At 42.7% G+C, this 15317-nt stretch overlaps 1 protein-coding gene across 1 annotated transcript; it reads right to left on the reverse strand.

The window, feature by feature from the left end:
- Nucleotides 1-1060: 1060 nt before the first annotated feature.
- fscn2a (fascin actin-bundling protein 2a, retinal) lies at nucleotides 1061-14832 on the reverse strand. The gene is made up of 5 exons (XM_051717434.1): nucleotides 13726-14832; nucleotides 11110-11266; nucleotides 6623-6744; nucleotides 6338-6505; nucleotides 1061-3605 (listed from the first exon to the last, which is right to left on the reverse strand). Exons 1-5 carry the CDS (start codon nucleotides 14543-14545, stop codon nucleotides 3400-3402), a joined length of 1473 nt encoding a protein of 490 aa, XP_051573394.1. The 5' UTR covers nucleotides 14546-14832; the 3' UTR covers nucleotides 1061-3399.
- Nucleotides 14833-15317: the final 485 nt, after the last annotated feature.

Below are 15317 nucleotides of genomic sequence, written 5' to 3' on the forward strand. Positions count from 1 at the left end.
TTACAATAATCTAGTCTTGAGGTCATGAACGCATTAATTAGTTTTTCAGGATCAGAAACGGGGAGCATGTGTCGTAACTTATCAATATTTCTGAGGTGGAAGAATGCTGTTCTACAAACATTGGAAATGTGATCTTCAAAGGACAGATTGCTATTAAATATAACACCCGGATGTGGCGTAACCGTACATCCATCGAGAGTCAAATTATATTTTAGCGGTTTGTTTTTAGAGGTTTTTGGTCCAATAATTAGTACCTCTGTTTTGTTGGAAATTAGTAGAAGGAAGTATCTAGCCATCCAATCTTTGATGTCATTGATACACTCTACTAAATTGTGACATTTTGTCAGGTTTCGAAGAAATATAAAGTTGGGTATCGTCCGCATAACAGTGAAAACTAATTCCACGATTCCTGATAATGTCTCCCAGGGGAAGCATGTATATCATAGTATGAGCAATAGTTCAGTGTTTAATGAAAATGGCCTATTAAGGCCTCAATCCCTTTCTCCTTACTTGATAATGTATACTCAAGGGACCTAAACAAAAATTGAGAGACAAAAGTTTTGCTGTTAAAGAATTCTCATGTTATGATTGTCTCACCTGGGTGGTCTGTTTTTTTTTTTTTTTTTTTTTTTTGCAGTATATACTTAAATCTTAAATCTATCACACTGTATGTATGAAGCCATCAAATATGGCAAAAACAATTTAAGAAAGTTTAGGCAACATGCTTTATGTAATGGTGTAACAAGGCCTATAAAAAACATTTTACAAAGGAACTTAAATGAGGGATGACACTAAAATAACTTTGAAACAATTCACAAATCAGGATGGTCTGTTTGAGCTTCAGGTAAACTCTCTAGTTTGTTATGAAGTTACACTGCTTATATGCCATTATTTCACTGACTAGGCAATAGCAAGAGGACTGTATGGAGCCATCAATCACAATGATATAAATTTGTGAAATCTGTGAAAGTTTTCAGAAATCCAGTGTGGTCTGAAACTAACTTTGGTACATTTCTGAATTGCACGCTCAAAACTGAATAGATTCTAGTATAGGAGTTCAACTTTCTTTAATAAGGACAAAATTACTGAGTGCATCTTCAACACTGTGACCATCTGGTATTTCTTTAGAGCTTTACAGAAAGAAGGATAATTTTTATACTTATTTATTGAGAAATCGTGTCCATTTATTTAATTGTAATTACTATGTTTAATCAAACATAAATAATTAAGTATTTGTATAAGTAAACTCACAGAAACACATTAAGATATTCACCTTCTTTTGTTCAGTCTTAACCAGAATGTTCAGAAATGTTCGAAAACAATGTAGCAAGTCATATGTTTAGAGACTTAAAATGTAAAAAATTAAAATGAATTACATTCAATGTATCTGTCAACATAAAATTGCAAGGATCCTTTTAGGATACAGGAAACAATTAACAAATATGAGGGCATGCTGGGAATTGTTAAGGCCTCTCAGGAGGTTTACTCAAAAGCAGTTTCATTTATGGGACAAGGTTTACAGCGCCATTATAATCCTTTTAAGGAGTTAATAGCTGCTTTTCCACCATTGATATGAATGGTCACCATTGCAGAACCCTGAATGGATTTGGGCTTGTTGGCACAATTACAATTTCTTTTCCCACTGTGGTGCTGCAAAGAAAAAGAATTAAGTATTGGACTGACTGGGCAAGCGACCAATCGTGAGTTGCCATGTCACTATACTGTAGTCGTTCCACCAGCACAGTTAAGTACAGTTAGCTTACCGTGCTGAGAAATCTGGGCTGGGAACCATTACATCTTTTGGCCTGATGGTGGAAAAGTGACTTATGTGACTTTCACATTGTAGTGTATAGTGAATGAGAAAATGAGTCAGTGGTTTTGTACACAGTACAGTTTATGCATGAATGTGTAAAATGCATTTGATGCGTATGTTCTCTTCTCATTCCGCACCATGGCGAGATGTCATGATGGACTTGAGCAGATGCAAAATGTCCAGTTTTCCGTCTTTTGTCTTCACACTGACAGCTACTCTGTGCAGTAATATACAGTAGATACACCAGATATTGACTCCAATCTCAGAACAAACAGATCATATTTCATCACTTGCAAAATAACAGTGTGGACAGTAAGTCCTATAGATCAGATTTGAAAACCAAATTGGATGTGTGAAACTTTAAACTGTTCCACCATCTGCATAGATGGATATGACTTGTCTTCAGTACAACAATCTCAATAACCAACTAGTGGCAATTGTTGTTTAAAAAGTAATAAATAGTAATTTATAAGAAGAGCTTTTCACATTATGTTTAAAGGGATAGTTCACACAAAAATGAAAATTTACTCACCCTCATGCCATCCCAGATTTGTATGACTTTCTTTCTTCAGCAGAACACAAAGAAGAATATCTCAGCTCTGTAGGTTATCACAATGCAAGTGAATGGGTGCCAAAATTCTGATGCTCCAAAAAGCACATAAAGGCATAAAAGTAATCCATATGTTAGAGTGGAGATTGACTGAGCAGGGAATTTATAGTACATATTTGACAAAAATATTGATCTGTTTATCACCCACATCAAATTGCTTCTGAAGACATTGATTTAACCACTGGAGTCTTTATGCTTTTATGCTAACCTATGTGATTTTTAGTGCTTCAAAATATTGGCACCCATTCACCTGCATTGTATGGACCTACAGAGCTTCTTCTAAAAACCTTCATTTGTGTTCTGCTGAAGAAAGAAAGTCATACGCATCCAGGATGTCATAAGGGTAAATAATGAGTAAATAATGAGAGACTTTTAATTTTTGGATGAAATATATATTTAACCCCAGGTTTAGCAATATTTCACAAAATATGAAAGGGAGTTCGCACCGCTTTTAACCCTGGATTATGAAGCGCATCTCCAGAGCAGATTTAGAACCGCTTATGTACCGCTAACCTTGAATTGTTGTGCTAAAGTTATACAGTGTGAAACTATGCAGTGCTAAAAAGTCACTGCCAGTTGTTCAGCAACAGACAACCATTCAGAAATTGAACAGCAATATATAAAAAGAATGTTAACTCAGGGTTTACATACAGTACATACAGTACAATGTGAAATCTAGAAACGCGAAAACCCTGGATTAATTCCTAAACCAGGGTAAAGTATGAACAATGTAAAACATGAAACAAGATAACCCAGGATTTTGTTTACCCATGGTGTAGAATGACACTGGATTAAAAATTACAATTGTGAAAAGCCCAAGATTGGTGAATCAAAAGTTGCAGCAAAAAAAGCTAAAAGAAAGAAAGTGAAAGAAAAAAGTATTGCTAAAACATCAGCTTTAAGCCAGTGTCATCATGGGGACTCTTTGTCTCTCCATCAGTCTGTAGCTGTTTTCATGTGATTCTGTGGTCAGCACTCAGTGTTCCCAAAGTGAATTGACATCAACACTGAGACCATCACCCATCAGTGTGCCTCCCTGATCTCCACGCAGGTACTTGCCATTTTGACCCTTAATGGCGACCCGTCCATACTCCACAAACTCAAAGATGAAATCCTCAGGCTTGTCCCCATCTGTGCACACCAGACCGCTGCTTGAGACATACCAGAACTTTCCATTTCCACCTGTAAATAGAAATTAGCAGATATATATTAGGAGTTTTGCAAAGATGTGCCCAACTGAGTCTGTGATGCATAACTTTATTTGTTTTCTGAGTTATGTCTGTCAAATAATTAGTTCATATTACTTTTGGACTGACTGAAATTCTAAATTCTATACGCTTTCTCGCTATTTTTTCAGTTTTATTGTTCGCAAAAGGTGGTTTTTGGTCCATTATTGTGATATGTCAGGTAACCTCGCCCGGTACCTGCTCATGACCACAGATATAAGTGGGGCAAATAATTCCACCACAAGGTAGCACTCTAAAATTAACTGGGAGATTTAATAAGAATGCTTTAATTTTTGAAGTACTTTTTTTTTTTTTTTTCTCTACTTTTCTGCCCAATTTGGAATGCCCAATTCCCAATGTGCTCTAAGTCCTCATGGTGGCGTAGTGACTCGCCTCAATCCAGGTGGTGGAGGACAAATCTCAGTTGCCTCTGTGTCTGAGACTGTCAATCTGCGCATCTTACCATGTGGCTTGTTTAGCACATTACTGCAGAGACATAGCACACCCACTGAGAGCGAGAACCACATTATAATGACCACGAGGAGGTTACCCCATGTGACTCTACCCTCCCTAGCAACTGGGCCAATTTGGCTGCTTAGGAGACCTGGCTGGAGTCACTCAGCACGCCCTGGATTCGAACTTGAGACTCCAGGTGTGGTAGTCAGTGTCTTTACTCGCTGAGCTACCCAGGCCCCCTTAATTTTTTAAGTACTTTTATTTTATACAATATTGCTAAATGATCAATACACACAACACAAACAGTGACAATAAAATAAAATAATAATTTTTAAAGTATTAATGCTAAAAAATAGAAATAAAATATGGTGCCGTAATGGTAATAAATCTTTTAATAACAATATACAATATTCAATAAAATAAACATTCAACAAGATACAAAGAATCATTATCTTAGGATGAAAATCAAAATCAGTGTGATTTAACAAACAATCTAATGAGGATCTCAATAGAAACGAAATGCTGTAACACACACATTCATCTGTATTGCATGCCAGGTTCGTCGCACATTGCTAGTGAGGACTAATACTATAGTTACCTTGGGTTTGGCACTACATTTAGTGGCAAGCAGGGCAGACACATTTCTGCCCCAATTGGCCTAAAAGGGCTTGTTGCAGTTCCATATTTATCCACAGATTTCCACTGGAAAAAAAATGAGGGGCGCTGTGGAGTTCTGGTGGGCATCATTCTCTGCCCCGCATGCTCGTAGCTACCGTACAAAATGTAACAGAAGGTTTAGCCTACATTACAACTTAACAGTTCTGCGGACAGAAACGCCTTGTTGATGAGAGTGGTCAACGGAAAATGTCCAGACTGGCTGACAGAAAGGCTACGGTGACTCAGATAACCGCTCTGTACAATGGTAGTGAGCAGAATAGCATCTCAGAATGCACAACATTTCGAACCTTGAGGCAGATGGGCTACAACAGCAGAAGATCATGTCAGGTTCCACTTCTGTCAGCCAATAAATGAAAGCTGAGGCTGCAGTGGGCCTATCATCTGTGAACCTCAGCAGAAATCGAGATTCATCAGACCATACTATGTTTCTCCAGTCTTAAACTACCCAGTTTTGGTGAGCCTGTGCCCACTGCAGCCTCAGCTTTCTGTTTTTGGCTGACAGAAGTGGAACCTGACATGGTCTTCTGCTGTTGTAGCCCATCCACCTCAAGGTTCGACGTGTTGTGCAATCTGAGATGCTATTCTGCTCACTTCAATTGTACAGAGTGGTTATCTGAGTTACCATAGCCTTTCTGTCAGCACTGGTTGTTGATGTGAACATTAACTGAAGCTCCTGAGCATTTCTGCATGATTTTATGCATTGCACTGCTGCCACACGATTGGCTGATTAGATAATCGCATGAATAAGTAGATGTACAGGTGTACCTAATAAAGTGGTTGGAGAGTATATGTTTTCAAGCGGATGGTTATCTTGGGACAGGGACTCACCCCTAAATAGCACGTAATCCTAAAAACTATGGTTGGTCACTGAACATGTCGTTTAGATAATCCCTGTCTAAATGGGCAGTTCTTGGCCAGAATTAACTGCAGTGAGGGCCAGACTTTTTGCCACAAGTCAAAAAAATGGCTTCATGAGACAAAGACAAACAAACAAAACTACTGCTCAAATACCTTCAAGAAACACATGAAGATGAATATCTTCATTGAGCACTTTAATAATCCATAACCAAACAAAGCTACTGCGGTACTGTGAGAATAGTTGGCACATGTATGATGAATTGCATAAAATGCATACAAAACAAATGCACAGTCAACATTCACATTTACTTTTTTATGACCAAAACAATTTGCCTCCGCCATTATTCTTAAATGTACTTTTTCGATTCTCCAATACTTTTTCCTATCCGAGCTTTATATGCAAAGACAACAATTAGCCAGCAATTCTTAGGTTGATATCCTCAAATAGTGTCACAACTCTGTGGATCTGTTTGTTCAACCAATAGCAGACAGAGGAAGTGTTTGTGAAACCTGCTTGAAAGCAATCATTACTTTTGCAAGTCTGTTTGGTGACACTAGAGGTCCCCAAGTTTCCGACATTGTGGCGTTGTTTATGTGCGCTCATTTCGTACAATTGTAAAATAAATAAATAAATACTACAACATGTCTTGAAAGAAGCAATAGAGTCACAACTCACGCAATAACACAATGGCTCACTTTTTATCTGGTATGCTCCATCGCTGAACAGCAATGAGAAGATGTCATAAACAGAGCGGTTGGCGTCCAGTGTGTTGGAGCCCTTGTGGTGACACACAAAGCCATTTTCTCCACGCAAGACCAGGATAGGACGATTAATCAGCTTTAGCACAAACTTCTCATCCTCCCCTGCAGCAAACATAACAGAGCATTAATCCGCCTCAAGTTACATGGGTACTAGTAGTGACACTTGAGGAAAATAACATGCAAAAGACGAGAAAAGAAAGCTGATCACTTTGCACTCACCCAAAGAATCACTGACAGCAGCGAGCTGTCCATTTTTCTTCGTGCAGACATATTTTCCATTGCTTGCCCTCAAAGCGACACGCCGGCCCAGCCACTCAAAGTCAAACATGGTGTTTTCCTCTCTGTCAGTTACAAGAACACACATTATATCTTTATTATGGATTTTGTTGTATGTATCATTGTTAAATAGTTTGTGATCTACATACATATCTAACAGTTATTTGAACATGTAGGAGGCCACTAGTGAAAATGCTTCTATTTTGCAATTATATCTGTGGCAGCGGGGGCGTGGTCAAGCATCTCTCCGGAGAGAGAGAAAGCGGTAAGGGCGCTTACACCTGAGCGAAATTATGTCTAACACCTGTCTCTAATTTCAGTGAGCACGGGGAGAGCGGCATAAATAGACACACCGCAAGTAGAAGAGAGAGAGAGAGAGAGACTGGACAAGACAGAGCCGAACCAGAGCCGAACCAGAGCAAAGATTTTTAGTAATGAGAGTTTATTTTGTGAAGCGGTGTGAGATAGTGGTTTAACTTAGTGTTTAAAGTGAGACTGTAAATTGTGCTGCGAAGAGGAAAAATAAACCCTTACCTAAACAAGGAAAGCTCCTTTACACTGGTGACGAAACCCGGGATTGAAGTTTGGGTCGAAGATGGATGGGAGTCGTCCTGTAGAGTCCTCCCAGTTGGCGGAGGTCCTCCAAGCCCTCGCTAGCCTACATCAGAGCCACCAACAGACACTGCTTGAGCTCCGACAAGACCAAGACTGCCGGTTTGTCGAGCTCCTGCACGCTCAAGCCAAGGACCGGCAGGCAAACCGGAGCCTCCTCAGCCAGGAGGCGTCCTCAGCCGCGACCCCGGCCACTCCCACGCCGTTACCCCCGCCAGCTTTACAGAAAATGGGGGAGCGGCGGACGACCCCGAGGCCTTCCTGGATTTGTTTGAGCGGACCGCCGAGATCTGGGGTTGGCCGCTCGGCCAATGGGCGGCCCGACTGATCCCACTATTGTCCGGGGAAGCCCAGCTCGCGGCTCAACAACTGCCAGCGATGAGCCTCCTGGCCTATGGAGATTTAAAGAGAGCCATCTTGCAACAGGTTGGTCGCACTCCGGAGGAAAGTCGTCAACTCTTCCGGCGCTTGAAGTTGGAGAGCTCTGACCGCCCGTTTGCCTTCGCCCAGTGGCTCCGTGATGCCTGCCGAATATGGTTGCTAGTGGGGGACCGTGACATCGATGGAGTTATCGACCAGGTGGTACTGGAGCAATTCACACATCGACTGCCAAAAGGGACGGCGGAGTGGGTCCAGTGCCACTGCCCGGCGTCGTTGGAGGAAGCTGTCCGGCTTGCGGAGGACCACATGGTGGCGATCCCGAGGGCGGAAGAGCCCTCCTACATTTTTTCCCCCCCTCACCTCTCTCCTCTCGTTCTGCTCTCTCTCCAGGTCCCGTTCTTGCCCCACGCAGACGAGGAGGACTTCAGCCCCTGAGACCAGTTCCCTGGGTGTGGGAGGCGACACCTACCCCTATCCCAATGCCCCGCCGCTCTCCCCCTCAGGGGGGGGCGCCCGCCGATGCAAGTACGGGCGTAGCGCCTGGGCCGGCCTGCTGGAGGTGCGGAGACCCGAGCCACTTCCGAGATCAGTGCCCTCTGATGGAGCTGGGGATGGTGGTGTGGGTCTCTGACCTCCTACAGGCTGCCCCTGACCGGGCCGGAGCATACCGGATACCGGTAAGTGTCAAGGGGGGTACTCACCAAGCGTTGGTGGACACAGGGTGTAAACAAACCACTATCCACCAACGCCTGGTTCAACCCGAGGCATTGGTCACAACTAAAACGGTGAAGGTGAAATGTGTACACGGGGATATTCACAAGTATCCGGTGGTGACCCTGACGATTAAATTTCAGGGGGAAAAGCATAGAGTGGAGGCCGCGGTTAGTTCCCGCCTCACCCATCCGCTGATTTTGGGGACTGATTGGCCTGATTTTAGAGTTTTATTAAAGGGAATTTGCGCAGATGGGTCCTGTATGAAAATAGGGAGATGTGTGATGTTCGATGCTCTGGCAGGGGAGGCGGAGCTGGGGCCATCCTCGACAGCTCCACGTCATAATGACGAGAGAGGGGAAGAGGCTGCCGCCCCTCCCCTTCTCAGGGACTTCCCTGACGGGGATTTCCCTTTGGAGCAGTCGTGAGATGAAACCCTCAAACACGCCTTTGACCAAGTGAGAGTCATCGATGGTCAACGACTCCAGCCGGACATTCATACCCCTATTTTGCAATTATAAATGAGCGGTTGTATAGAGTGACACAGGACACTCGGACCAAAGAAGATACAACCAACTCTTGATTCCAAGGAGCCGTCGGGAAATGGTATTCCAGGCGGCTCATTATAATCCCATGGTGGGTCACCTAGGAGAAAGGAAAACACTGAACCATCTAATAGCCCGTTTTTATTGGCCGGGCATTGGCGGCGATGTCCGCAGGTGGTGTGCGGCATGCCGTGAATGCCAACTGGTTAACCCACCAGCCACCCCAAAAGTGCCATTGCGCCCTCTCCCTTTGATCGAGGTCCCCTTTGAGAGAATTGGAATGGACCTCGTCAGGCCATTAGAACGGTCAGCAGGCGGACATCGGTTTGTATTGGTCCTAGTGGACTATGCAATGCGATATCCGGAAGCCGTGCCTCTTCGCAACATCTCAGCACGCAGTGTTGCAGAGGCACTCTTCAAAATAATATCCCGGGTGGGGATTCTGAAAGAAATCCTCACCGATCAGGGCACAACGTTTATGTCACGGACACTATGCGAACTGTACGAGTTGTTAAATATTAAATCGATCGCACCAGTGTATACCATCCTCAAACGGATGGCCTGTTTCAGTTTCAGCATCTCATGACCGAATCCTCAGACCGCATTCAGCTTACGCCGCTGCCTATTTAGATGACATCATCATTTATAGCAATGATTGGCAGCGGCATATGCAACATCTGAGGGCGGTTCTGAGATCGCTGCGCCGAGCGGGACTCACAGCGAACCCGAAGAAGTGCGCGATTGGACGGGTGGAGGTACGGTATCTGGGGTTCCACTTGGGCCACGGGCAGGTGCGTCCCCAAATTGACAAGACAGCGGCGATTGCGACCTGCCCGAGACCCAAGACCAAAAAGGGGGTGAGACAGTTCCTGGGGCTGGCTGGCTATTATAGAAGGTTCGTACCTAATTATTCGGACGTCACCAGCCCGCTGACTGATCTCACTAAAAAGGGAGCTCCAGATCCGGTCCAGTGGACGGAGCAGTGTCAGCGGGCGTTCACGCAAGTTAAAGCTGCACTTTGCGGGGGGCCGCTTTTACATTCACCTGACTTCTCTCTCCCTTTTGTTTTACAGACAGATGCTTCAGACAGGGGGCTGGGGGCCGTACTCTCGCAGGTGGTGGAGGGGGAGGAGCGCCCGGTGCTGTACATTAGCCGTAAGCTCTCGTTAAGGGAAACTAAGTACAGCACCATGGAAAAGGAGTGTCTCGCCATCAAGTGGGCGGTCCTCACTCTCCGATACTACCTGCTGGGGCGGGCCTTCACCCTCTGCTCGGATCACGCCCCACTCCAGTGGCTTCACCGCATGAAAGATACTAATGCCCGGATCACCCGTTGGTATCTGGCTCTTCAGCCGTTTAAGTTCAAAGTGGTCCACAGACCGGGGGCGCAGATGGCTGTTGCCGACTTCCTTACCAGGAATGGGGGGGGAGTGGTAGGCAGGCCGGATGCCGCCCCGGCCTGAGTCGGGCGGTGGGGATATGTGGCAGCGGGGGTGTGGTCAAGCATCTCTCTGGAGAGAGTGAAAGCGGTAAGGGCGCTTACACCTGAGCGAAATTATGTCTAACACCTGTCTCTAATTTCAGTGAGCACGGGGAGAGCGGCATAAATAGACACACCGCAAGTAGAAGAGAGAGAGAGAGAGACTGGACAAGACAGAGCCGAACCAGAGCAAAGATTTTTAGTAATGAGAGTTTATTTTGTGAAGCGGTGTGAGATAGTGGTTTAACTTAGTGTTTAAAGTGAGACTGTAAATTGTGCTGCGAAGAGGAAAAATAAACCCTTACCTAAACAAGGAAAGCTGCTTCTCGCCTCCTCCTTTACAATATCATAACAATTGAAAAATTAACTTGATAAAAAAAAAAAAATAAGAAGAAGAATTTCAGAATTTCCTACATGCACTCGAGCATGGATAAAAACCTGATGATCATGTTATTAAGCATGAATTAAGAATGTTCCAACGTTCCAAAATGTTTACATTTGTTTAAATCCTAAACAAATTATGATTTAAATGAAAACAACAAGATTTTCAATGTGGTCTCAGACTTTTGAACCTCACTATATTGTATGCTTCCACATTTTTCTCCATTTCATTATAAATGGTTAATAATTGACTTTTATTATGAAAGTTTTACCCTGCAGTTTTTTAATTGGATATATGAATTGAAGAATGAACTCCTTACGGTTCTGTGGCCGTGGACAGAATGCCTCCGTGAGTAACGAGTGTCCAGTAATTTTCACCGTTGGTTCTGAACATACACTTCTTACTGTCTTTGTCAATCTCCATCAGAAACGTCTCTGTATCTGTCTCATCATCCTGATTAGCTGAGATGCTAACACCTGTAAAGAAATACATTTGTCATTTGTTAAGCTGAATTTTAACTTGTTTAACTTGGTCTTAGCTGGTCTCACAGTCTGGCCAAGATGGTGCTCAGAGATTAGCTAAAACCAGCATATCAGCTTTGGCTGGTACAAGCAATTTTTTTTTCAATTTTTATCTTGACAACACAAAGTAGGTTCCAATATATTGCACTGGTGTACAGTAAAACTTGCTAGCAAGCCATACTAATATCTAATTTGTTAGCGAATGTGTTGATTCTTTTCAATGATTCATCGATCCAATTCACAAATTGGTCTAAATGATTCATAAGCGTATCGAGTTATATTTATAATATTTTTGAATATTCTTAACCAGTACGCCTATCATCAAAATTAATTGGAACCCTGCTTTATACACTTTTGCCACCTGATCCAGTTTTAGACTTTAGTTTTAGTCTTGCTAAACCAGTCATCGCCCCTTTTGTCTTTGTCACTCTCCTCTGAAATGGTGGTTTAAATAACATGACTAGCGACCTGACGTCTATCCAAACTAGTCAAAGTGGCCAGATTGTGTGGGCTGAGATTTTAAATAAGATACTTCAGAAATATCCCTCAACTGTCTCATAAGCCTTTAACTGGAGTAATCCCTAACACACTTACCCCAACACGCTCAGGCTTATTTGCCTGCTTTCTTAATTCCTTCAGTGGTAAAATACAAATCTGCATGTAGGGGCCTAATAAGCAGCTTTTGATGCATTGCTTTAGCCAACATTTTTTTTTTTTTTTTGGTCATGCCCCCTTTTAAATACCTCCACAAACCCCTTAGGGGGCACACTCTATGCTTTAAAAAACCACTGCCATAGACAGACACTATTGTTAGCTATTTAATGTTGCATGCCGATTAATGTATGATAAAGCAGATAAGAGCTTGCAAATATTTGTTTATAACAAAGCACATTGGGCCATAATGGCTAATTGCTAAAAGTGCATTTGTGGGAGTATTGAAAGCTTGATCTTTTCAGTATCAAATGTCAGCCTCCTCTTTTACGACAATGCCAATACAATGTTTGTGTGGTGTAGGTTTTTTCTCAAAGAAAATTACCAAAATTTTGATATTTTCTTGTGCTTGTTAATATATAGAGTGAGAAAGAGAGAAAACTCAGATTTCTGCAGATTTAGGAGACCGTCATTCACAAATTTCCACATATCATTCACCCCTTGCGTGTTTGTTTATGAAATATTTTGGCTAATTTGATCATGTTTTCAGCAGCCATTAAGACGGTAGTACTCTCAACTCAGTTTTACACATTTTTAAATCCATTTAGCAAAATTTATGATAAAAATGTAAACATTTCCCAATAAAACTAGCACAGAAAATGCCAAAAAAAAAGTCTGCAGATTCTATCTGGGCCTGCTGATGAACAGTCACCAGCTCAACATCACCCGCATGACCTGTTATTTCAGGATCCCTGTGGCTGTCAGTTGTTTTCCGACATCTTGTACTTAATTCTTATATATGTTTATTCTGTGGACTTTAAAATCAATAGGTCTACTCTGTTCTCTTCTAGAAGTTCCAACCAACTTCATCAGCACCTGTGAAGCCACACCTGTCACATAACTTTTGCAGTATCCTTGTGGTCAATGTCAAGCTAAGGTTTTGTTCATTAATGGTAATTAAGTCAGTGCAAAGAACATATCTGACCAAAATCATTTGTAGCTGATTTAAATTGCACTGGACTCACAGTGGATAAATACAATTAATTTGATTTCTTCCCTCAGAGGTTGTATTTTAAGACTTTTGAGATTTTGTGGCAAAACGTTTAGCCTTTTTTATACTTTTATCATTTATGAAATTCCCACGTTGTCAGACTTGAGGAAAGCTATGTTGCCACTATGTGTTGAAGTGACTTTGCGATGAAGCCAGGAATATAATTAAATAAAGTTCTTACCCGAATTTCAGTCATGAAATGTTCCTTAACACACAGTATACCATCAAGTTTCCTGCTTCAGTGCAAGATTTGTCTAGATGTCCTGTAATGCCTTTATGTAATGTGGTAATTTGCAATCAAGTTTCAGTGGTTTGTACTTGTAGGTTAATAATAAGTATCAAACAGAAAGAGAGGAGAGTGCTTGAGATGGCCAGTATATTTGATTGCATAATCTACAAAAGCTAAAAGCTATTCCTTACAGCATCCGGGCACTAGATCACCAGAGATTTTCCCTGCTAAGACATTGATTTCCATGTTGGTCAAGGCTGGTTAGCAATGCTTTGGTGCTGGTGTATCTGGTGGACCATGGTTTTCACCTGCAAAAGTGCTAGTCAACCAACAACCAAAGTGTTTGGTCAAGGATATCTTGCTGATTAAGCTAGTTAAGAAGCCTGGTCATCAAAATGCCCCCCCCCCCCCCAAAGATCACATCCTACTGTATTACCATGACATGTCAAAATCACTCAGACTAAATGTAGAAGCATTGGTTACCTTGCCGAATGGACACGTATCTTTTGTTGGCTGCCTGGAAAATAACTTGTGGATGACTCTCTTCCAGATCAAACAGCTCATCTTTCCCTGGCCTTGAACAGCGCCCACACTTGAGGGTACCTGTGGGTCCCATTGGGGTTAGGTACTTCCCCTCACAATCCTTGAAGGCCAACTTGCCAGACTTGAGCTCCAGGGTAAAACTGGTGTTAGGCCCATTATCCATCACCAGCTTGCCATCGTTGCTGAGAAAGCGGTTGTCACAGGTCTTCAGACTGTATTTCCCATCCAGGTAGACCAAGGTGACCAGGGAGTCCACTCCCCAAGGTATGTTGCTGTCCATGCAGAGCTCGTCAACTTCGGTGGACAGGTGAGCGTAGCGTTTGCGGGCAACACTTAGCAGGTTGGCTTGTGGATGGAGAGCAAGATGCATTGCCCACAGCTCGGACTCCCCAATGGTCTGGGCAAAACAGGACAGGTATTCTGCAGAGCCTCCAAAATAACGAGAGTATGGCTCGGACTGCAAAGCCCAGCGTCCATCTGACTGGATCACAATAAAAAAACGGCAGTCAGTGTCTGGCACTTCCGCCTCACAGCTTACCTTGCCGTCTTTATCCGAGGCAAGATAACGTCCAAGATGACTACGCAAGAAAACCACCTGGCTATCCTGGTCCTGCTCCAGGGTCCAGATCTGCTTCTTCTTCATGCTGGTTCCAGATGCATTTACCTTGAACCCAAATGCCTCTGCTGTGAGGTAACGACTTCCGTGACTGATAAGTCCAAACTGGAGCTTTAGAGCTGTGTTTATTCCATTTGTGGACATTTTGACTATGCAATTCCCAAAGGATTATATTGCAGAATAAAAAATTGTAAAAAGAAGGTTAAAATGCTTGATAATAAGCCCTGAAGAAAAGAGAATCTCTCCTCAGCTGCTATTAAAAGGTCATTTGAAGTTCATTTAGTCCTCTGAATTGAAAGTTCTTGCCCTTTCCTTCCCTTTGTGATGTAACTCAACTTAATGTTGTTGTCCTCCAAGATTCCTTGTGTCAGATTCTTTTGCACAAGAGAAAAAAATCCCAAGTTGCACCAAGTTACAATTACCTACGTCTTGGTATTTGCACAGGTGACTGCTTGCTGCTTCCTAATCAGCTGGGATAAAGTCAGCAGGAGGTGGCAGCTCAATCCAACAAGCTGGTGACATCACACACCAAGTCCCTGACTCCTCCCCTTCATTCCCTCACAGATTTATCTTGTATCTCTCTCTCTCTCAACCAACCACCCCGCCCTTGTCTCGCCACCTCTCTTTTTTCTCCTTATTCCTTAAATATATTTTGATTTGTTTTCCCTTCCCTTCTGCATAAAATAATTTTTCTTGCAGTTGCTATTCCATTATATCTTGTTATGTTTAGAAGATGTGTAGTTAGATACATATGTTGTTTCTCCTTGCCTTTATATGGTACGGTCACAGCCTTTAAGAAGCTTTTCAAATGTTGCTTATTTGACGCTCCTAATTTACCAGTCAAATGTGTCTTTTTCAGCTTGTAGTTCAGGTAAGTATGATAATGACAAATGACTTCTCTGCCCTAATAAGGACA

The sequence above is a fragment of the Myxocyprinus asiaticus genome, chromosome 14 (genome assembly GCF_019703515.2).
Source record: "Myxocyprinus asiaticus isolate MX2 ecotype Aquarium Trade chromosome 14, UBuf_Myxa_2, whole genome shotgun sequence".
Taxonomy (NCBI): domain Eukaryota; kingdom Metazoa; phylum Chordata; class Actinopteri; order Cypriniformes; family Catostomidae; genus Myxocyprinus; species Myxocyprinus asiaticus.

Excerpts from the sequence above, each read along its gene's own strand:
- fscn2a (XM_051717434.1), bottom strand. The coding sequence starts at position 14,545 with ATGTCCACAAATGGAATAAACACAGCTCTAAAGCTCCAGTTTGGACTT. Across the intron at positions 11,267-13,725 it reads ATACGTGTCCATTCGGCAAG|GTGTTAGCATCTCAGCTAAT; the intron begins GTAACCAATGCT and ends ATTTCTTTACAG. Across the intron at positions 3,606-6,337 it reads TGGAGCATACCAGATAAAAA|GTGGAAATGGAAAGTTCTGG; the intron begins GTGAGCCATTGT and ends TTCTATTTACAG.